The sequence below is a fragment of the Phodopus roborovskii genome, unplaced genomic scaffold, assembly GCF_943737965.1.
Source record: "Phodopus roborovskii unplaced genomic scaffold, PHOROB, whole genome shotgun sequence".
Lineage (NCBI taxonomy): Eukaryota > Metazoa > Chordata > Mammalia > Rodentia > Cricetidae > Phodopus > Phodopus roborovskii.
In genome coordinates, this window is record NW_026126433.1 from 50061089 (window position 1) to 50083841 (window position 22753).

Consider the following 22753-nt stretch of genomic DNA (forward strand, 5'->3'; position numbering starts at 1 on the left):
GCCTCTTCTGTTCATATTTCCCCATGAGAAGCCTACTTACCAAAAGTTGAGTAAGTACACATTTATCAGTTTATGGCAGTTATTTTCATTGCCTTAGAAATTGAAAAAAAAAATGCCTCTGGGGCTAGAGGTGTAAAGAGTGATACAATATATGCTTAACAGTCACATGGCCGTGGGCTTAATCCACACACACACACACACGCACACACACACGCACACACACACGCACACACACGCGCACACACGCACGCACACACGCACTCACACACACGCACACACACCTCTTTGTATTAAACTTCAAATTTTTCCTCTCTCTGGAAAATCAGGGACAATTGGCAAGCAGCAGCAGTGTGAGCCCAGTGCAAGGGCAGGTAGGGGTGGTCATTTCTACAGGGATGCTCTCTTCCAATGGCTTTCTTTTCCCTCTGCCTTGCTGGCCACAGGGATGCGTATCCCACGTGTGAGGTGGTGGATGTCCAGCTGTGCTACAGCGTGGCTAAGCTGATGTACCTGTGCAGAGAGAGGTAAGGGAGGTGGATGCCTGAGTTCAGCTGGCAAGGGGAGGGTGGGCCTGCTTCTTTTTGGATCTCAAAGCTAAACTCCCTAACCCTGCTGGCCACTGATTGTAAGTCCCAGTGTGTACCTTACTTACAGGAGGAAGGCCGAGAAGAGCCTTGCCTATTACACAAACCTGCAGGCGAAGACAGGCCGCCTGACCCTCATCAACCCCAAGACTTGTGGCCAGTTCTGCTGCTGTGAAGTGCGGGGCTGTGAGCGGGTGAGGCATTGCCATCTACCTGCCTGGAGCAGGGGACAGGCATGGGTACCCTGCATAGGGTCACATTACCCAGGGGCTGTGTCTTCTGGCAGGAAGATGCTATCTCTTATTACACCGAAATGAATGACAGTCTGCTGGAGAGGATTACAGCTGAGGAGTGCAGGGTCCAGGACCAGCCCCTAGGGATGGCCTTTGTCACCTTCCGTGAGAAGTCCATGGCTACTTTGTGAGTATGGCTGCACCCCTGACTCCTCCTGCTCATTTTTGTCTATTGTGTAGAGGCACATGGCCCTCACCTCTTGGTGGGGAATTCCAGTCTATATTTGAGTGGCAGTGGATAGGGCTGGGTCCTTGCTGACCCCTGCCGGATGATGTGGCCCAGTCCCACAGTGGAACTTTCTCACCTGCTCCAGCCTACCAGCCCACCCTGCTGTTTGTGTGCAGCCTTCTGCCAGGTGGATTGAAACTCAGGACCCAGGGCCCTGCTCTGTTGACAAATGGACAGCTATGGGGACACCGTGGAGCACTCTGGGTGTCCTTAGCTACAGGATCCTGGAGCTTCAGGCTTAGGAAGTACTCCCAGGCCTTGGTGTCACCTCACCTTAGGTGACTGAGTGTGTGTAGGGTACAGAGAGGATGCCAGACCTCGTGTGCTTTCTGTGCCTCAGGCATGGTGGCTCTGAGGACGGTCTCTGGGATGTTACTAAGGGCTCTGGCCTCAGACTGTATGAGGAGGAGAGGTACTGAGATACCAGTGAGATTCTGTGGGCTTCTTTATGGCTAGGAAGCCTGAGATGTTAACGGTGGGCCACGAGTCCTAGGAGGGGACTTGAAGAATGAGCAGTATGCAGTGTGACTGATGCTCTTCCTGGCCGGGGACAAAGCGAGGGCTGGGAAGTAGAGCCACTTGGCTGGCACAGAGTCAGCTTCATGCTCCAGTGTCACGAGGAGACGCAGAGGGTGGCCCCTTGGAGGCATGTCATAGTAGGACAGTTCAAACAACGTGGAAGTGGGCCAGATACCTGGGAATGCTAAAACCCAATGAGCCGGGCCTCGGGTTCCTTGTCTGTAAAATGATACAGCAACTCAACCTGTTGCTTGCAGAGTTATGATGAGGATGAATCAAAACCTTCTGCAGTGTGGCAGGCATGGCATTTCTTTTTGCTTGTTTGAGGCAGGGTCTTAAATAGTTCAGATTGGCTTGGAATTCACTATGTGGCCTAGGCTGGCCTTGTCTACTGTCTTTGTTAGGGTTTCTGTTGCTGTGAAGAGACACCATGGCCACAGCTACTCTTATAAAGGAAAACATTTAACTGGGGCTGGCTTACAGCTTTAGTTTAGGCCATTATCTCATGGTGGGAAGCATTCCGGTGTGTGGGTAGACATGGAGCTGAGAGTTCTACGCCTGGGTCCACAGGCAGCAGGAAGTGAGAGCCAAACTAGGCCTGGCTTGAGGTTTTGAGGCCTCCTAGTGATGCACTTCCTCCAACAAAGCCACACCCACTCCAAAACCACACCTCCTAATAGTGCCTCTCCCTATGGACCTAAGGGGACCATTTTTATTCAGTCCACCACATCTACTCCTGGTCCTCCTGTCTCAGCCTCCCCAGTGCTGGGATTGCAGGTGTGCAGCACACCATACTTGGGTCTTTTCTAGTATTAATTACAATATGATAGTAACGATGGGGCAGGCCTCCTGTGCTCCCGCTTAATCTGTCTGCAGCTGTTGTGGATGTATGTGAGACACAGGCGAACCACACTGTAATAGCTTCTGCATTTCTTGACAGCATCCTGAAAGACTTTAATGCCTGTAAGTGCCAGGGCCTCCGGTGCAAAGGTGAGCCCCAGCCCTCCTCCTATAGCAGAGAGCTCTGTGTCTCCAAGTGGACAGTCAGCTTCGCCTCATACCCTGAGGACATCTGCTGGTAAGTTCTCAGACTGGGGAGGGTGGGGGAAAGACCTGGCTCCCTGCAGGGGTTGGGTGGAGGGATGGGAGAACTGGGGTGTGTAGGGGGACTGCCTGGTTACCTAGAGCATAGGTATGGTCTGGCTTTTTCTTTTTCTTAAAAAAAAATTATTTGCTGTGCATTGGTGGCACACACCTTTAATCCCAGCACTTGGGAGGCAGAGGCAGGCGGATCTTTGTGAGTTCGAGGTCAGCCTCATCTACAGAACTAGTTTCAGGACAGGCTCCAAAGCAATACAGAGAAACTCTGCCTCGAAAAGCCAATAAATAAATAAATAAATAAATAAATAAATAAATAAAATTATTGGTGGTGGTGATGTACGCCTCTAATCCCAGCATTCAGGAGGGTAGAGGCCGGTGTATCTCTGTGAATATGAGGCCAGCCTGATCTACAGAGCGAGTTCCAGGATAGCCAGGACTGTTACAAATAACCAAAAAATATTTTATTTATGATTTTATTATTTTTGGTTGTTTTGAGACAGGGCTCTGTCATGGAATTTACTATGTAGACCAGGCTGACCTTGAACTCACAGAGATCCACTTGCCTCTGATATAAAGGTGTGTACCAGTGTGCCCAGTTCTTTAACAAATACTTAAACACCTACTATATGCCAGATACTATTCTATTCCCATTGGTTTTGTTATTTTAATTCTTATGTACATGGGTATTTTGCCTGCATGTATGTGTGTGTACCATGTCTGTGCCTGGTGCCTGCACAGGCCAGGAGAGTGTCATGTCCTCTGGAGGTATAGATGGTGTGAGCCTTCATGTTGGTGCTGGGAATGGAACCTCCATCCCCTGGAGCAGGCAGTGCTCTTAACCACTGAACCATCTTCTAGTGCCTGTGGCCTTGCATTTAATGGCCAGGTACACAGCTCTGGGCCTGCTGCTGTGATGTGTTTTATAAGGTCTTGCAGAGGAATCTGTGCTTCCCCCATGATCAGTCTTTAGCATTCAAAAGCTGTCCAGAAGAAATATCATATGCCTCACTAAAAACTATCAAGTAGTCATGTTAGAAAAAGAAGTGATTGAAATTAATTTTAATTTAAGCCTCTTACAGTATATGCCAAATCTTAACATTTAAACATGCAATATATATATTTTTAAATCAGGACTTTTGTTTCTCCCATTCATACTCAGTCTTTGAAATCTGTCACATATTTTATGCTTCCAGCTGAAGCCACCCATGCCTCAAGTGCTCAGTAGCTGTGTGGGTATGTGCCTGCCACATTACACACACAGGAACAATAGGGGCCATATTGCTGAGCTGAGCCATATCTGTAGACCTCGTGTGAAATTTAGGACCTACGCAGAGGATGGAGGCACCCTACTGTGCTGCCTGCTAGGCAGGGCCTTCTCAGTTGCTTGGCTGAAGTGAATCTTGAACACACATATCCATCGTTTTTGAGCTCATAGAGCATTCCAGAATTGAGGCTGTTTTTGTGGGATGAGGAGTCAGGTCTTGGCATGCCTATGCTCCCTGCTTGCCTCCTTGCGCCTCAGCCCATTCCCTCCCCGGAAGGTGTGTACTGTTAGTAACAAAGCATTGCAGATTTCAAGAAGTGTGGTGCTGAAGTTTTGCCTGGACTGTTGGGTGTCTGTGGCATCACTGGTAGTTCCCATCACTACCGACAACTGTTTTCTTTCTCCCTGAGCTCCGGGACCTGAAGCCTTCTTGTCGGCAAAAGCCAGTGCAGAGAACTTGCTTTGCTTTTGAGGTCCAGAGTATCCAGAGGCCTAGTCTGGTCTCCCTAAAGTTGACCTGACTTGTCTCAGCCACAGGCACCTCAGGTGTTGTGGCTGGCCTGTGCCTGGGAGTTAATTGTCTTGGCTGGTGTTGCCCTCTGCAGGAAGAACCTCTCCATCCAGGGTGTCCGCTGGTGGCTCCAGTGGCTGGGCATCAACTTCACTCTGTTTGTGGTACTGTTTTTCCTGACCACACCCTCCATCATTATGTCTACCATGGACAAGTTCAATGTCACCAAACCTATCCATGCGCTGAATGTGAGTGATCAATCTTCAGGAAGAGGGTGGGGTGGGGTGGGGAGCATGAGAATTGGACGTGGAGTCTGAAGGTTTGAAGTAGGGGGCCATGTCACTCAGGTCATGTTTGTCCTCTGTGTGTGTGTGTGTGTGTGTGTGTGTATACACATGAATGTCAGAGGATATTGGTTGTCCCACTTCATTTTTCTGAGACAATCTCTCGTTGATCCTGGTATAAATCTGGCAGCTACAAGCCCCAGAAATCTTCCTGTCTCCACTACTTACAGTGCTATGAGCATAGGTACATGCTAACCTGGCTTTTCACATGGGCTGCTGGGGATTTGAACTCAGATCCTCATGCTTGCACAGCAAGTGGTCCTATCCAATGGGGGCCTTCTGAGCCCATGTTTGCCATTTTAAGCTTTAAGCAGGTGTGGTGATGTTTATTATAGAACCCTTATGGTTATGCAATTATATTCACTTAATGGAACCAGTCTAATACTCAACAGGAAGATGCTCAATTCATTTCAGTTAGTCTGAAGAAAATCTGAAGCATCCTATTTGTATGTTCCCTTAATCAGTGAAAATAAGTTCTGTAATGGTAGTAGTCAGTACAACCAGTATTAACAGGATTAGGGTCAGACACCATGGGAATGAGGCAAGCTGCAGCTGGATAGTGGGAGCTGACTGTCAGGCCAGTTGGAGTGGAGCCCTGGCCTCCAAGCAGCAGCCCTCAGCTCCACTGAGGATGGAAAAGCTGGTCTCTTCTGGCCCATTGAGGAGTGGAGTCTCATCGCTTGTGTCCCCCTTTCTTTACTGTAAAGGTCCGTGTAATCAAGAAATGCAATTCCTGTTTATTTGCCAGCATCTGAGGACTGGCCACCTTACCTGGCACTGCTCTGGTTCTGGAACTTGGCTAGAAGCACTTTGAGCCACCAGGTCCCCAGGGACCCCCAACCCTATCTTGACCCTGTGTGGTGGCCCTTGTCTTTCAGAACCCTGTCATCAGCCAGTTTTTCCCCACCCTCCTGCTCTGGTCCTTCTCAGCACTACTCCCGTCCATCGTCTACTACTCCACGTTGCTGGAATCTCATTGGACGAGGTGAGCAGAACCTGAGCCTGTCGGAGATGGATGCCTGTTACTCCACCCAGGGCAGCAGGCACATCACTGGATCTTACTTGTCTCTGTCCCCTGCAGGTCTGGGGAAAACCGGATCATGGTGTCAAAGGTCTACATATTCTTGATCTTCATGGTACTGATCCTGCCCTCCCTCGGCCTGACTAGGTACATCCGCTTCCTGTCCAGCCCCAGTCAGAAGCAGGACCCAGTTCTTGCCATCTATTCTGGACCTATGATAGTCCTTGAAAACAAAAAGCTTGTCAACAAAACTTATAGAGGACTTTCCCCCGTAGGGAGGGTCTGGTCCCAGCTGTGTTTTTCTTGTGGAAGGAAGTGCCTGTTAAAGCATGTGTGACAAGTCACATGTAAGGGGCACCATAGGGAACAAATGTCTCAAGATTGGGGCTGCTTTTAGAGGGGAAGAAAGTGAAAGTGTGTCATGACCATACAAAGTGTGAGGGAGAAAACTGGAGGGCAGGGTTCTTGATTGGTGTGTGCGAGACCCTGAGTTTCATCTCCAGTATTGAAACAAACAAACAAACAGAACCCCCAAAATCCAAATGAATAAGAAGAAACTCATGGAATCCACCTGTCTTTCAGCCTGGATTTCTTCTTCCGGTGGCTCTTTGACAAAACTTCCTCAGATGGCTCCATCAGGCTAGAGTAAGTATTGTCTCAGCTGCCATCCAGAGTGCAGAACTAAAGGGCTCTGTGTGTGTGTGTGTGTGTTTGGGGGTATAGCACTGCAGTGGGGTGTCAAGCTTCAGGACAGGCGTCCTCCACTGGACATAACAGGTCTTGCAATCACACCAACCCTCCTGTATTTCTGGAACGTGCTGTGGGAGCTGACTTACTTTGTGTATGCTTAAGAAATGTGGTTGTCATGTAGGTCAAGACTCAACCAGTGGCAACCACATTCCTTGTCTGAAACTTACTTACAGACCACAGAGTTGCTGGGTGAAGGGACTGCTGGGTTTTAATGATGACTCAGCCAGGGAAGGCTCCTAATTAAAGATAGTGACTGTGTAGCCTGTGGGTTGTTTTGTCAGGAGAATGGAGTTCAGTTTAGGGATGGTGTGTGTCCTTGTTAGTACTGCAAGCCTGTGATAGACTCTCCTAATAGTGACAGCTGTTATTTAAAATGGCTGTATGCTAAGTGTCTGAGTCCTTTTCTTATTCAATCCTCACAAGAAGTTACGAGGACGGTTCTGTGTGTAAAGTGCTTGCTGTGTGTGATGACAGGAGTATTCCAGGAGCTTATTGGCCATCTCCAGGCAGTGGGTGGGCTCCAGTTTCAGTGAGAGAGAGAGGGAGAAAGGGAGAGAGAGGGTCTCAGATAATAAGATGGAGAGCCACACACACACACACACACACACACACACACACACACACACACACACGGGGGGGGGGGGTTAGAGACGACGGGGAGGGAGTGCTGTGAGGTGGATGTTATTCCTGCCTTCTGCCTCCTGCCTCCATTTTACAGACAATGTGGGGGCGGATCAGAGCTATTGAGTAACTCACCCAAGGTTGCCTGCCTAGTTATTCAGCCTATTTCACTATACTCAGGGCTTTCAGCAGCCCCAAAGGCTCCCGAGTGACTGGGAATGATTGTGGGGGAGGCTGGCCTGAAAGGATGGAGCATTTGTTTCTTGCTGAGTTGACTGGTGACTCATGAGCAGGTAGCTACAGTAAACAATTACCTACCCAACTAGCTCTTGCCATGATGGCCAGTGGCTTCTGACTGCCAAATCCAAGGGCCAGCTGGCAGCTCCTATTCCCTGACCTGTGAGCCACACCTGATATATTGGCGGAGGCTCTTCCTGGAGACAGTGCTCTCATTTGACCCTGAACTCTGCTCATGGCCCCCCTTTGCACAGCATCTCCTTTGCACCCTCCGAGGACTCTGTCCTAGCCTTCCTCATCTGGACTCAAGGATTCATTGCTCTCTGACTACTGAATTAGAATATGCGCACAAAGGGGCTAGAGGTGCACCTTGCTGGGCTTCATCCAGCACCAAGAAGTTAAAGAAAAACGTAAATTCCACAGTTGCACACACTGTCGCTTTCGAGTCTTCTGTCTGGTGCCTCAGCCTCAGACGGAGCCCTGCTGTGTGCTGTGAACTTCACCTGCCCTAACTGAGATCCCTTATGCCCCAGTTTTCCTCATAACTCTCAAGTTGGTCCAGAAAAGGCCTTGGAGCTCACCCTGATGTTTTCCTCCCTCTCTTTCCTCTTACACTGCATCCAGTTCATCAGCAGATCCCCCAGTTCCATCTCCAAGGAAGGCGTGGAACCAGACCCTGCCTCCTGACCCCCACCTGCCCTTATCCAGTGCACCCCTATAGCTGTCACAGTGTCCTCCATGTTGTCCGGTCTTTTCAGCCTCGTGTTCTGCCCTTCTCCCTCCCCCCCCCACCCCCCCCCACCCCCCGCTTGCCAGGCCCACCTCTCTTCGTTCTGTTTCTTGGCAAGGCCAGGTCCACAACTCTTCATCCATGCCACTGTCCGTAGGCTCTTGGTGTCCAGGTGACCGGCATCCTCAGTAGCCTTTTTGATCAGCCTTTTCAGCTCGTTGACATTTCTACCCAGCCAGCAGCCCCTCACCACCTGCCATATTGTTTACGCCTATGTTTGTTTGGGTCCCCAGAGAGTGTAAGTCAGCAGAGTCCAGGGTTTGGGGTTTTGTTTTTCTGAGACAACAAAGGCTTTCTCTGCAGCCCTGGCTGTCCTGGAACCTGGAACTTGCTCTGTAAACCAGGCTGGCCTTGAACTCACAGAAATCTGCCTGTCTCTGCCTCCCAAGCTCTGGGAATTTTTGTGTTTGTTTATTTTGTTTTAAATTTGAGGGAAGTTCTTGCTATGTAGCTAGAAGGGCCTAGAATCACAATCCCCCTGCCTCCGCTGTCTCCGTGGAGGGACTGCAAGCATCAGGCTAGATTTTACTCTTAGCTCTCAGCATAGTAACTGACATCCAGATGGTCTCCACAAAGGAGGCCCCATTCTCCTTCCAGCTGGGAGGAAGCTCTGGGCTCCCAGTTCATAGGCCTGTACCACTCCCTAGGTGTGTCTTCCTGCCAGACCAGGGCGCCTTCTTTGTGAACTATGTCATCGCCTCAGCCTTCATCGGCAGCGGCATGGAGCTGCTGCGGCTGCCGGGCCTCATCCTCTATACCTTCCGCATGGTCATGGCCAAGACCGCAGCTGACCGCAGGAATGTTAAGCAGGTACCACCTCCGATCCTCCTCAGTGCTCCCCACCCTGTGGGCCGCTCAGCTCTCTGGAGTAAGTGCTCGGCACAGCCACAAGAGCTTTTCAAGTCCGGGCCCAGGGTCACCTCTGCCTGGAACCCTTTTGGATCGTGGCAAGTCTTTCTCTAGCCTCCAGTCTGAATCATGGGCTGGAAGAAAGAGCATGGGAATTTTGCAGTTTAATTATTCTGGCCACTCACTGTATAACTTTTCTCATCCCCATCATAAAGCGCTTGACAGAAAAAACTCAAGGAAGGATTTATTTTGGCCTCCAGTTTGAGGGTACAGTCCATGGTGGAGGGAAGGTGTGGGTGTGAGAGCATTTCTACCTGGGATGGGAGCCCGAGAGAGCGCTGCTTACATTGGATCCAATTAGGAAGCTGGTGCTTAGCTCGCTGTCTCTTCTTCCTCTTTCATTCAACATGGGACCTTAGTGCATGGAATGGGGTGGGGGTGGGGTGGCAGTAAGTCTCTCTAGAAATACTTACATAGAGAGCTGTGTGTGCTTCTAGGTGATTCTGAATCCCATCAAGTTGACAAATCACAGTTGATTACCTCGCAAGAAATACATAGCTAAAAGCTACACATTTAGTGGTTTAATCACCACTTGCTTCGCAAGAGAGAGATGATATACAGCCCCTTTCCTGGGCATCTCGTTTGGATTGATTCTTAGGAGCACCTCTGATGTCAAAGCTATTTCAGGCTATGTCACTTTTCCAGACCTCCTTCCTAAGTTGGGTGGTGTGGGGGCAGCTATTTCCCTACGCCTTGGTGAAAAGAAGTAGGAGGCCAGTTGTTGTCCTCTGTATTTTGGGGTGGATACCACCAATCTCTTTGTTTTACAGTGGTACAAACTGAGCTGGCTCAGGCCAGCTGAGCTAGGGTTGAGCTATTGGCAGGGAGACTGCCCAGTCTGTGTGGACTCTATTGTGTCTGCCCCAGGAGCTCGTAGCCCTGGTGGTTGGACACGATTACAAGGGAAGGTCTGGCTGTGAACGGAGAGGCTCCGGAGCTGGCTGGAAAGAAAGCCAAGCTCTTCAGAAGCACTCCTATCTAACTAGTCCTCCCCATCCTGCTGGACACCCCCCATCCACCATGCTTGGGGTATATAGAAGGATGTTTGGGGGCAGAACCAGCCTGTGAGCTCTTTAACCCTTCCTTTCCCTAGAACCAGGCCTTTGAATACGAGTTTGGAGCCATGTATGCATGGATGTTGTGTGTCTTCACCGTCATCATGGCTTACAGCATCACTTGCCCCATTATTGTGCCATTCGGTAAGTGGCCCTGGCATCGGCTTCAGGCTTTGTGGGACAGCTGGCTCTTTCACGCCTGCCTGAGATAGCGACCACCAGGCCACAGTGGATTCCCAGCAGAGTGACATCTTATAGTTCCTGGAACCACAGCCTGTGACATAAAGTTTCATTTCCTTTCTAAATGATTGCTTCTTCTGGCCTCTCTTATCATGTCGGGTGTGAGTTTTTATTCTGGCCCACAATGGTATCTTGTTTGATTTGTATATATGTGTGTATGTATGTGTGCATGGATATGTATGGGTGTCCATGTACTTGGTGTATAGGCCAAAGGTAGATAATGCATTGGATATTTTACCTGCCCTCTCCTCCCCTCCCCTCCCTTCTCCTCTCTTCCTTTCTCCCTCTCCTTCTCTTTCTTTCTTTCTTTGATTATTATTTTTTTAAGACAGGGTCTCACTTTGTAGCCTTGGTTGGATTAAAACTCACTATGTAGACTAGATTGGCCTTAAACTCCCAAAGATCTGCCCTCCTGTGTTGGGACTAAAGGTTTGTGTCACTATGCCTACCCTAGAATATCGTTGTTCTCTATTACTCTCTATTTGAGAGGTCTCTGGATAAACACAGCTCTGGCTAGCTCTGGGATCTGCCTCTCTCCACTTCCTCCTCCCTTGCTATGGTTACAAACTGTCCACTATGCCCAGTGTTTACACTGGTGCTGGGTCTGATCTCAGGTCCTCATGCTTGACGAGGCCCCATATGGACTGAAGCATCTCCTCAGTCATGATAATTATTACTATTATCATCATTGTGTGGATCATACATTTTATAAAGTCTTGCTGTGTTGTAGCACAAATCAGCTTCAAACTCTGGACCATGTGCCCCATTCCCCCAAACACTGGGGTTATAGCTGTTTGTGCCACCATGACTGGCTCTTTTTAATATAGTTTAATCACTTATTTAATTAAGGGCTAGAGAAATGGTTCAGTGGTTAAGGCACATATTGTTCTAGCATAGGCCCTGAGTTCGATTCCCAACACCCACATCAGGCAGCTCACAATCGCCTGAAACTCCAGCTTCAGAGAACTGACCTCTCTCACTGCCTTGGCCACATACACAAACACACATATTCACATAAACAGGTAACAAACTAAAACAAGAAAACATTCATTATGTTTTGAGGCAGGGTCTCACTATATAGCTCTGCTGTCTGTAGACCAGGCTGGCCTCAAACTCGCGGAGATGCGCCTGCCTTTGCCTCCCATGTGCTGGGATTGTGGGCGAGCCAGACCTCTAGCTCACCACTCCTCGTTTGCAGGCCTCATCTACATCCTGCTCAAGCATATGGTGGACCGGCACAACCTGTACTTCGCCTACCTCCCGGCCAAGCTGGAGAAGAGGATCCACTTTGCTGCCGTGAACCAGGCCTTGGCCGCTCCCATCCTCTGCCTCTTCTGGCTTTTCTTTTTCTCCTTCCTTCGTCTGGGTAAGGGGCACTCTGCTCTGGACCCCGTGCCCACACGCACACCAGCTGGGTCACGAACGACTTTCACAACATCAGTGTGGGAGAGCGTGGTGCTCCTGGGAGAGGTCTGGCTGCTATGGTGTCCACAGCCTGGCTCCTGAGCTAGGTCAGGTGTGACATAGCTCCAGAAATCCCCAGCGCCTATATCAGTTCTGGGGGGACTGAGCCAGGGGATAGGAAACTCTACAGTCATCCCCAGGTAGTCCCTGCCCTGTCTAGCCCTAAGCTCCAGAGGCTGGCAGGGAGTGGGGTGGAGTGGGGGTGGGGATGGCCCACTGTCCAATGACCACTTCCTTGGTGTCTCTTCCAAATCTGACTCGGGATGATTCTAGCCGCCACGTGGGTTCTATACCCTGTATGCTCCTGGCTGTGAGGATATACCATTCTGACTGTTGGAATGAGGGGCAGGGGAGGGAGCTAGGGAGCACTCACTGGCAGTTTGGGCACCAGGCTTGGCCCTTTCCTTAACAGAGCAATCGTGATAGGAAGTCCCCTGCCTCAAGCCTCCACCTTGTTCCCAGGTCTGAAGGCCCCCGCCACTCTGTTCACCTTCCTGGTGGTACTTCTCACCATCCTGGCCTGCCTGCTCTACACCTGCTTTGGATGCTTCAAGCACCTGAGTCCCTGGAACTACAAGGTACCTGGCTGTCTGCCATGCCTCAGACTGGACTCTGAGCACAGCAGTGACTCTCTTCTTCCTCCCCAGTGCGGTGCCCGCCTTCTGCAGCTTTTCTTTGAGAGTGGCGTGTGATGTGGCTTCCTTTCCCTCACCCTCCCTGTTCCAAGCCCCTGTCCCCCTTCCTCAGCTGAGCTGCGCTGGAAGCCTGGTGCCAATTGGTCCCATTATTCTGCTGGGGGCTTGGTTCAGAGAGACTGGTTCTGTTCAGCATTGTGTCCCTGCTGTTGTTCACAGACAGAAGAATCAGCAAATGACAAAGGAAGTGAAGCAGAGGCCCACGTGCCCCCATCATTCACAGTAAGCATCCATCTGTGTTTCTGTCCCCTTAGGGGCTACCTTTTGTCACTCTGCTTGTAAGGTCCCATCAGAGAAGCAATGGGAATATGCTGGAACAGTGCTGGCTAAAAACACACCCCAGGTCAGGTGGCCCGCTAGTTTTGCATTAATGTCAATGGAAAGGACTCCCTGGTCAGTCAGGGTCCTGCAGCTGCACACTGGAACCGCCTTGGCCACTGAGGCTTACTCTGCCCAATGGACACCCATCTTTCTCTGGACTACAGCGCTCTGCTCGCTTGCCCTCTCTCAGCCTCACTGGAGAGTTGGGCCTTTAGTGTGGCCATGTCAGGAGATCCTGCGCGTGGATGCAGCTTTGTCACTGGTTATTCAAGTGCCTGTGTGAGGTCCTGCGACAGCTATGGGAGATGCAAATTTACACCCCTTGGAGTTCAGCAAATATATATAGCACCTGTTCCAGAAAAGGGTGCCAGATTGGAAAGGCCCTCTTCTTTTTCCTGGCTTTCCCTACCTCTACCCTCCAGGGTGCTACCTCAGGGCAGAGCATTGTCCCTGAGCCCCAGATAGTAGAGTGGTGACTTCTGGCCATCCCCACAGATGTGAGGGTAGGACACTAGCTCGCCTGCTCAGCCTTACTCCTTCTGGTAGCTACCTTTCTGGGGTAAAAGACTCCTCTTACAGTCTGTCCTTGGACAAGCCCCTGATAATCAGGTATTTGGGAGCATAATTACCCAGAAATGCCCTTGGCTCTGTCAGCCAGCAAGGAGAGCTGGACATCCCTCATTTCTGGCCTCGGTCCCAGAAGATGCATGGCTGACAGACACATGTCTCTACTGTCAGCCTGTTTCCCAAATAAACTGCGATGGTCACCCAGAATACAGTAGCAGGAAGGAGTATTAACTTTTAGAACTAGAGGAAGTCTCTCTGTTCCTTCATATGACCATGAGAACTGGGCTGCAGGTTGATTGCCTTTTTGCTCTGGCTGCTGAGAAATGCACACACAGCTTATTTTGGGTCTAGGTGCCCATGTGAATGCTATTTCTTGATATGTATCCACCCAAGGGTAGCATGGGCCATGACCAGGATGTGCGGTATCAGACCTTCTACCATCAAAGATCTGACTTCTGAATTTTCCAACAGCCCTATGTGCCCCGGATTCTGAATGGTTTGGCCTCTGAGAGGACAGCGTTATCCCCGCAGCAGCAGCAGACCTATGGTGCCATCCGTCACATCAGTGGGACTCTTCCTGGGCAGCTCGTGGCTCAGAATCCTAGCGACAGTGTGGCCTGTGTCTACCAGGAATCCTGAGAGTGGGCAAGCTGCTGGTCTGGCAGGCTCAGGGCACTCCAGAGGACTGAGGGACAGAAGGGACTGGAGCCCCAGATAGGCTCTTGAGTTCTTTCCTGTTTTGAAGCTCCAGTCTTGTGAGAAGTGGGAACTAGTGGGCCACGGGGGCTCAGGTCCTTGGCTGAGGGTATAAGGTAGGGCTGCTGTCCCTCAGAGCCATCTGCAGGCTGCTTTTCTGGTTCCAGACTGGGGATCACCTGCAGCTCCCTCCCTCATGTGGTCATAAGAGGACATGCGCATTTCTTTCACTCACTTGGCAAGGATGCAGCTCTGTAGGTGGGATGATGTTCCTAGCACTTTGTAGTCAAGAACATGTGCTGGAATGTTGCCCTCAGGCTAATCAGATTTGGAGACTACCAGTTGATGGGGAGATGTGGCCATGAAAACCCAAAAACACTGCTTAGCCTTCTGCAAGCAGATGCATCACTAATAACCAGCAAGCCTGCAGCAGCTGGGTCTGAGATGCAGCCCATGTGGGGTCCTACAATGCTTCCCTAGCCTGCAGCCCCTTCTCAGGGATCAGTGGACAGCAGCAGGGACCAAAAAGTATCATGTCCTTGCTGACAGTGGCAGGGCATCAGGCTCTTAGTCACTGGCTTTGTGACCACCTCTGCACCTGCTGTGCCTCTGAGCTTTTTGTGTCACATTGCCTGAGATCCTGTGACTGGGGTCACCCCGCTGTAGGCAGGGATATTGAGAACCGTTAATAAAGTGCCCATTGGGCTGGTGGTAGGAGCCCATCTCTCATGCCATGTGTGGCTTTCCTCGTCCATGCAGGCTTCGTCTAGCCTTTACCTCATGTGTCTGCTCTGTCCAAGATGGGAGGGGCATTACCAATGGTACCCTGGAATTATGGGAGAATGGAGAGACAGGCACAGAGAGAAGAGGGTGCCTCTCCATTTCTTCTGTCTTGGGTAGCTCTTTCTTCTTCCAGAATGGGGCCTGGGGTTGGGCTATAGGAGACAGGCTGCGTCTGGGGGCCTACGCGCAACAGAAGAGGTGTGGCAAGACACATATGGGGATGGGTGGGACTTAGCAGTCCAAGGTGGGGTGCAGGTGTGGGCTAGGGCAGAGCTGTGGATAAATGAGAAGCCAACCTCTTGGGCCTGCCTCAATTCCTTACCACAGACAGAGTCCCCACGGGGACCAGGCAGGATCTGCCATCCCTCTTTCACAGGTCTGGTGGCCCTTGACTATCAGGGTCTTTTCACTTGAATCAGCCAGCCACACTGCCTTTTCTCCACAGCCTTGAGCTTTGTGAGTGTCTGGGTGGTGCCAGCCCTATTCTGGGGGCTACTTGGTTCACAGTGGCCTTGGACAATAGCTGTTTCTGGCAGCCTCCCCTGCCTTTGCCAGTCTGGACTGATTTAGAGGGCCCAGTAGGCACCAAAGCAAAAGGGCAGAAATGTGAGCTCACCGTGGGAGGAGAAGCCCCGTATGGGTTGCTTTGGAGGAGAGGATGTAGTTTGGTGCAGTTGTGTTTAGAAGTAAAATCATTTGTCACAACGCCACATTGCTTAACACAGGTCCATAGCATGCCAGGTAAATTTCAGGAAAGATGTTGTGTCACCAACAGGTGTCACAGACAGGTGCTGAGGCAAATTTTACTCCAGAAAAGCTGTGTTATGACTTACAAGTGGGTCTTGAAGGGAGGGAGCAAGCCAGAGAGCCTCTTAGGATGTGGGGCAGAGGGAGTTCTTTGCAAGTGGGGAAGGTTACACACCTGGAGATCTAGCTTAAGTGCTAGGGGTCGGCATCAAGAAGCCACAGATAGGAGTGAAATCACAATTCAAAGTTGCCTTGGGTCTTGGCAGCAGGGGCTTGCTTGCCCACAGCTGTAAGGTGGAGGGAGAAGCTTTGAGGATAAAGTTGTTAACTCTCCACACAAGATATCTCCCTCCTCTGTAGGAGGTGTGGCTAGATCTCTCCAGAGCTGGGGCACCTGGGGGTACCTGGTCCTTAAAGAGGCCCTGTGTCTTGAGGTCTGTGACCTAACATGGGGATGGTGAGAGGAGAAGGCATGCACCCAGGCTCCCAGAGACTGCAGGGCACAAAAACTTAAGCCCATTGCTCAGAAAGGGGGCATCGCACTTAAGGGAGACTGGGAGGTGCCAGGGCTGCTGCTGAGGGTGTGGTTGATCCTGGAGGACTTCACAGCCTCTCTGCCAGGGACACGAACTTGCGGATGTCCTGGGCCAGAAGCTTGAGCTCTTCAAAGGCAGCAAAGTGGCCCCCACGTTCCATGTAGGAATAGGAGATGAGTTTGGGGTACTTGACCTTCACCCACTTTTCTGGAGCGTGCAGTATCTCTGAAGGGAAGGCAGCATAGCCAGTGGGCACAAAGACCTTCATCCTGTGGGGAAGAGGGGCAGGGATGAGGCCCTGCGCTCATGTTCCTAAAGCAAGGTTAGGGCCTCAGGGCTGAGGGAGGCCATGTGGAACCATAAGGACGAGGGCAAACTCAGGAATCAGCCATTCTACTACAGCCCCCGTTTCTACTCACTAAGGACCCTGTCTGCCTGGGAGGACCATGGAACAGGTCATGTGAGCCTCTAAACATCCACTTTGCTAGTCTGTTTCCTCACCGTCACCTGAGGGTCTCCATACAGACCTTGCAAATCCCAATGCCTCTGTCCCAGCAGGTCAGGATCCTGAGACCATCTGGTGTCTTTCTTATCTTGCCTTCTTTGGACTAAAGGCCAAATAGCTCTGAGCTCCAGCCCCAGAGGCCCCTCTCCCTGCTCAGCCAGGCTTACCTCTCATGCCTATGGACCATGATGCCCTGGCCCATGTTCTCCTTGTAGAAGCGCTGGGAGGACACGATGGTTCCTGTTGTCCAGTAGATCATGATGTTAGTCAGGAGATCTTCCAGGGAGAACTTCCTGGGAAAGTGCACAGGATGCTCAGGCTCAGTGCCAAGGCCCCTACCTATCTGGCTTTCCTCAAATGACCCGTGTTATTTTTCTCCCATAGGTCGCCTGGGTCAAGGTCCTCTGTTTCTAGGCAGATAACTAGTGTAGAGTGCTGACTATGGCAGATGGCAAGTTCTAAGTTCCTCACCTGCTTTCATTCATGAATTCATCTCTGCACTCCATGGAAAGTAGCATCACCCCTGCCTCACCACCAGGTGGCACCTGTGTGCCCAGAAGCTTTGAGCAGAGAGGTGCATGCCACAGCTCCTACCTCCACCTTCCTCCTGGGCTTTCCAGGTCTCTGCTAGCATACTTACCCTCCAGTGATCATTCTCTCACCCCAGTTCAAGATTCCACGTTTCTCAGAGTAATGAATTCCCCTGTCTAGAGGTAATGAACTAAGAGTCAAGGGACCCAGGTGCTAGTTTTGGCTGTAGTACTAAAGAGCCCTGGGACTCTGGCAAATGTTTGCCATGCCTGTGTCTCAGTTTGTCCTCTGGTAAAAACAGAATGAGTGATACTTGGAAGACATGTAGGGACATCAAATTCAAGCATAGTAGGAAACCATGGATCCCTTACTTTGACAGCAGGTCAATCAATGTGATGATTTTGTTTTGTTTTGTTTTTGAGATATCATTTCTCTGTATAGTCCTGGATGTCCTGGAACTCACTCTGTAAACCAGGCAGGCCTAGAACTCACAAAGATCTGCCTGCCTCTGCCTCCCGAGTGCTAGGACTAAAGGCGTGTGCCACCAACTCACGGCACCATCCATTTGTTGAAAACTCACTATATCTGGCTGTTGTGGGTGCTGAGGCAAAAGCAGGGACAGAACAGTGTTTCTGCCCTGGGCAGATCCTGTCCCATTTCATTTTCTCTTCCTGCCCACAGCTCTGGGATTGATGCTTTGTACATCACTAAGCAGGGAAAGAAAAGCATAGACCCTAGGGACTCTGGGTCAGAGCAAAATTCTGCACCAGGGTTAGGAACAGGACTAAGACCCCATGCATAGTGAAGTTTTTGGAACTCTGGATATGGGCTTGTTTTCCAGGCCTTTTCTTAATTAGCCCTCTCTTAATTAGCCCCCACAGAATCTAACCTACAGTAGAGGTGCTGGCTGAGAGGCCCTGCTATTCTGCAGTAAAGGTTGCTCCCTGTCCTGGAGACACCTTGCCTGTAGGGAGAGCTGCTGAGTTCTGAATCGTCTGTGTCACTAACATGCTGAACAAGACATTTGTCCTGTGAGTGCCACCACCTCCCCATCCTCCCCACAGGGTCCCCCTGGTCACAGGTGGGGTGGCATGGTGTGTGGGGCAAAGACAGAGGAGCTTGCTACCCCTCTAAAGAGGGCCTTGATGAGGGATGAGTGGTGAGCAGGGAGAGTCGGAGCCTGGGGTCTTGCAGTGGTGCGGCCTCACCTCTCCAGGCCTCCATCCTCCAGGTCACGGTATTCCTGGTTGGTTCATGTGGAGAACTTTTCTAAGATGTAGGCAGCCAGGCCCACAGGAGAGTCATTCAGGGCACAGCCTGGATGGGAAGGAGAAAGGGAGGGATTGAAGCCTGGCCCCACGGAGTATGACTGTAGGTGGAGGTATGGGGCTGGCTCAGCATCCTGCCAGATGGAAGCCCTGTCTCCAGCACAGCCTCACAGCCTGTCATGTGTCCCACATCTGGAGTCCTTGTAATATCATCTGGTAAATGAGCCCAATCCTCCCCTTGATCTCATGGGACTAACTCTAAGGCAGTGTCTTACACACCCCCCACACACAATACACACACCCCCATGCCACACCCCCCCACATCACATCCCCCCCCACACACCACACACTCACACACCACACACACCATGTGGCACTGAGGCTTGGTCCAGGGCTTCACATTTGCTAGGCAAATGCTCAAAAACTCAGCCATTCATCCAACCTCAATGCTGTTTCTATAAAGATGAGAACTTGGGTCTATATATCCTGATACTTAAAATGAGGAACAGGAGGCATGGCTCAGTGGGTAAGAGCACTCACTGCTCTTGCAGAAGACCTGGGTTCAGGTCCCAGCTCCCACAGGGCAGCTCACGAGGGGATTAGATGCCCTTTTATGACCTCAGGACTTCTACACACACAATGCATATACATGCACTCAGCACATGCATAGATACATACACACAGAAGAAAGAAGGAAAGGAAAAGAAAAGAAAAACAACCTGAAAGAACCTAAGAGGAAAATCAATGACGAACATTGGCACGTGGCTGAGATAAGTCCATTCCAGTGATTAAAGCTTCAGGGCACTGGGGCAGAGCTCAGGGATGCACACCTGCTGACTGTGCATGAGGCTCTTCATTGATCCTTACACCAAACTAACCAAGGGCAAAACCAAAGACCCTGAACAAACAAAACAGCCAAAAACCCCAGACCAAACCAAAGCACAAGGCTCTGACCATAGCTCGCAGGAGTATCTGGAATGTTGTGTTGCCTTAGGAACTGTGAGATGCTCAGATATGGGTCCAGTAATTCTCAGGTGTTTTTAAATGGACTAGAGAAACATCCAGAGGGCCCTCCCAGTCCTCCAATCCTTTAGGTCCGTGGTTCTCAACCTTCCTAATGCTGCAACCCCTTACTACAGTTCCTCATGCTGTGGTGACCCAACCATAAAATGTTTTTATTGCTACTTCATAACTGTAATTTGGCTACTGTTACTAATTGTAACTTCAATAGTTTCTGGAGCTAGAGGCTGGTCGGTCAAAGAGGCTGCAACCCACAGGTTGAGACTGGCTGCTTTCAGGGTTCCATCTAGCCCTGTTAATGAGTCATCACAGAAAAGCCAGAGCAGTGCAAACAATTCCTGTCTGTAGAGATGGACAAATGCATTCCCAGTGATCAGGGCTATCCAGAGAAACTTTGTCTTGAAAAACCAAAAAGATAAGAAAGAAAACTGATTTGTGCACCTATCTGCTGCTGCTAACATTTTACTGGTTCCCCGTGGTTAAATGAATTAAATGTACTGGGACCTGCCCACTAGATACTGGTTAGACAACAGCCAGCTTTTCAGCCCCGCCCCCAACCCTCCCAGGAGGTTTCCCTGGGTGTGTGTTGGGTGTTCCCTCTCATGAGTGTACATACCCACGGTGTCTGGCCTGGATGTGTAGGTAGCCACTCTCCCTCATGATGCTGTAGAAAACCTTCTCCTTGAAGGGGTACAACAGCTCGATATCCCTCTCAGTGTAGCCAAGAAATTTCCTGAAACGTGGGCCCAGGAGAAGAGTCGGGTTGTAGATGTTTTTGGTAATAAAAACTACAAGTGCAGGCCTTTCACGTGGCTGTGGGCCACATTAGAGCGTTCTCTCTGGAGGGCAGAGATGGTCTGGGAATGCACTTCCGGGTTCCCATGGCCCAGGACAGAGCCTGGCTTACAGCAGGGCTCCCTAAACACTTGTTCACTGAGAACACATTGGGGCTGGGAGAGGCCCAGGAACCCAGCACATTCAACAGAGCACTGTATTAAAGTCGTGTGAAGTGACTGTCACCTGTGTGCTCATCTAAGGCACAGAAGAGCTCATTGGTAGATGTTAAAAGCAAATCACCATGCCATATCTGTGGCGTGATCCAGTGTTTGAAAAACTTGGGCTAAGATCAATCAGCAAACCAGGTGTCAGAGCCTGGGGAAAAGAGGGACCTGGAAAGTTCCATTATGAGGCAGGGGCATGTCAACAAATATGAAGAAGGAGCCTTCTTGGACGAAACCTATACTGGGGAGCATGGAAAAGGAGTCTAGCTGGAGACTGGTTGCTCCTGGGGACTGAAGCCACCAAATAGCCCTTTGGCGGTGCAGAGAACCATGAACCCTGGCCCAGCAGAACACCCTGCAACCACCAGGCCCAGCACAGGCTGCTAGTCCTGCTGGCCCACACAGGGCTGTCTTAGTGGGCTACTGTCCAAGGTGAACTCAAGGCTGGAACTGTCCTCTTTGAGCATTTGTACCCCGAGGAGGCTTTGTGCTGTAACACTCTAATTATGGTTACTAGGTAGACAGTGAGTCGAGGCTGCATTCCCAAGCTTGCCACCCCTGAATGCAATATTGCTTAGTGCCATCCTGGGCATTGCCTGTCCTGCTTCCTTCTCCATGGTCTGCTTGTCCTAATGTCAGATTCTGTGTATTTTGTCACAAGAGGATAGGAGCTTGAAGCTTACACAGTAGTTCTGGCTTTCTTAAGTGTTTCCATACCTGACTGCTTTTAAGATTTGTGATAGCTGCTGTGACTTGTTGACTTGACTGGATGGAGATCATCTAGGACAGAAGTCTCCATGAGGGATTATCTAGATTAGGTTAATTAAGGTGGCTCATTGTAAACATAGGCAGCAGCAGCCCATAGCCTGGCCTACTGGATTGAAAGCCAGCTAAGGGGAAAGCCAGCTATGGAGAAAGCCAGCTAAGGGGAAAGCCAGCTAAGGGGAAACCCAACTAAGAGGAAAGCCAGCTAAGAGGAAAGCCAGCTAAGGGGAAAGCCAGCTAAGGGGAAAGCTAGCTAAGCACAGGGATCACAGGGATTCATTGCTCTGTGCTTCCTGATTGCAGATGCAGTGGGACCAGCTGCCTCAGGCTCCTCCCACCATGATGTCATCATGATGGACAGCACCCTTGAACTATTAGCTGAAATAGACCCTTCCTTCCTTGAGTTGGTGTGTGTGTGTGCATGAGCATGTGTGTTTATCCCAGGGGAGGACATCAGGAGTCCTCTAATATTCTGCTTGTTCTTTTAAGAAAGGGTCAACCACTGAACTTGGAACATGTGTTGTTTTACCAGGGCAGGGAGCCCCCAAGGATCTCCACCCCCTTACCCCACATTTCTGGGGTTACATCTGTGATCTTCATTGCCAACTTGATTGGTTTGGGGATCACCTAGGAGATGTGTGAGGGTGTTTCCACAGAGACTTAAGAGGAGCAAGAAGACCTACCCTGAATACGGGCACCGTGGGTGATCAAAAGACTGACTAAAATATGGAAGAAAGGAGAAAATGAGAAGATCACATTCCTTTGTGCTGCTTCTGGACCACTGACTTAATATGGCATCACTCCCCTGCTGTGGTGGCTTCCCTGACACGACAGACTTGTAACCTTAAACCATGAGCCAAAATAAACCCAGTGATAAATAACTTGTCATTGTCAGGTTTTATGTCAGAGCAATGAGGAAAACAATTCAACAACTTTCAAGCTCATCTGGGTGACCTTCCACTGGGTCCCAGGGTGCTACAGCACAGCGGACTGGGGGATCACTCACGCCACTCAGGAAGGCTGCTCCTGTGACAACCCCCCCCCCCCCCCCCCCCCGTGCCAGGCTGTTGTTGTGGGAACTCACCTTCGATCTTGGTCTTGAAGTGAGGGTACTGGTTGAGGATCTCCACCTGCTTCCTCCAGTCAAACTCGTTCCTCCAATAGGACACCACTTTCTTCAGGTAGCTGGAGTTGAAGCCATAGTGGAAGCGGCTGCCCTCCAAAGGTGGGGATGCCCGGAACCCATCGATCCTGTGGTGCAAGTCCTGCGGTGGGGAAGCCAGGTGGGTGGGCAGAGGCAGGAGAGAGCTGGTGTCCACAACTCAGAGTGAACCCTGCAGCACCATGGAGGGGCTATGGGTTCCCCTGTGGCCTCCAGATTCCCTT

At 50.6% G+C, this 22753-nt stretch overlaps 2 protein-coding genes across 5 annotated transcripts in view; one reads left to right on the plus strand and one right to left on the minus strand.

The window, feature by feature from the left end:
• Positions 1-14928, plus strand: part of Tmem63a (transmembrane protein 63A) — a 33565-nt gene extending 18637 nt beyond the window's left edge. For all 4 annotated transcript variants that reach the window (XM_051186448.1, XM_051186447.1, XM_051186449.1 and 1 more), the window contains exons 10-23: positions 444-524; positions 655-778; positions 871-1004; positions 2566-2703; positions 4596-4749; positions 5724-5830; positions 5927-6013; positions 6449-6511; positions 8912-9074; positions 10267-10372; positions 11667-11834; positions 12395-12510; positions 12787-12849; positions 13987-14928. In XM_051186448.1, the coding sequence (XP_051042405.1) occupies positions 444-524; positions 655-778; positions 871-1004; positions 2566-2703; positions 4596-4749; positions 5724-5830; positions 5927-6013; positions 6449-6511; positions 8912-9074; positions 10267-10372; positions 11667-11834; positions 12395-12510; positions 12787-12849; positions 13987-14154 (1672 nt within the window). In that variant the 3' untranslated portion in view covers positions 14155-14928. The remainder of the gene's footprint in view (positions 1-443; positions 525-654; positions 779-870; positions 1005-2565; positions 2704-4595; positions 4750-5723; positions 5831-5926; positions 6014-6448; positions 6512-8911; positions 9075-10266; positions 10373-11666; positions 11835-12394; positions 12511-12786; positions 12850-13986) is intronic.
• A 1401-nt stretch (positions 14929-16329) lies between these two features.
• Ephx1 (epoxide hydrolase 1) overlaps positions 16330-22753 on the minus strand; it is a 51924-nt gene continuing 45500 nt past the window's right edge. The window contains exons 8-9 of the mRNA XM_051186452.1: positions 16950-17075; positions 16330-16546 (exon numbers count right to left, since the gene is read on the minus strand). Of these exons, the coding sequence (XP_051042409.1) occupies positions 16345-16546; positions 16950-17075 (328 nt within the window). The 3' untranslated portion in view covers positions 16330-16344. The remainder of the gene's footprint in view (positions 16547-16949; positions 17076-22753) is intronic.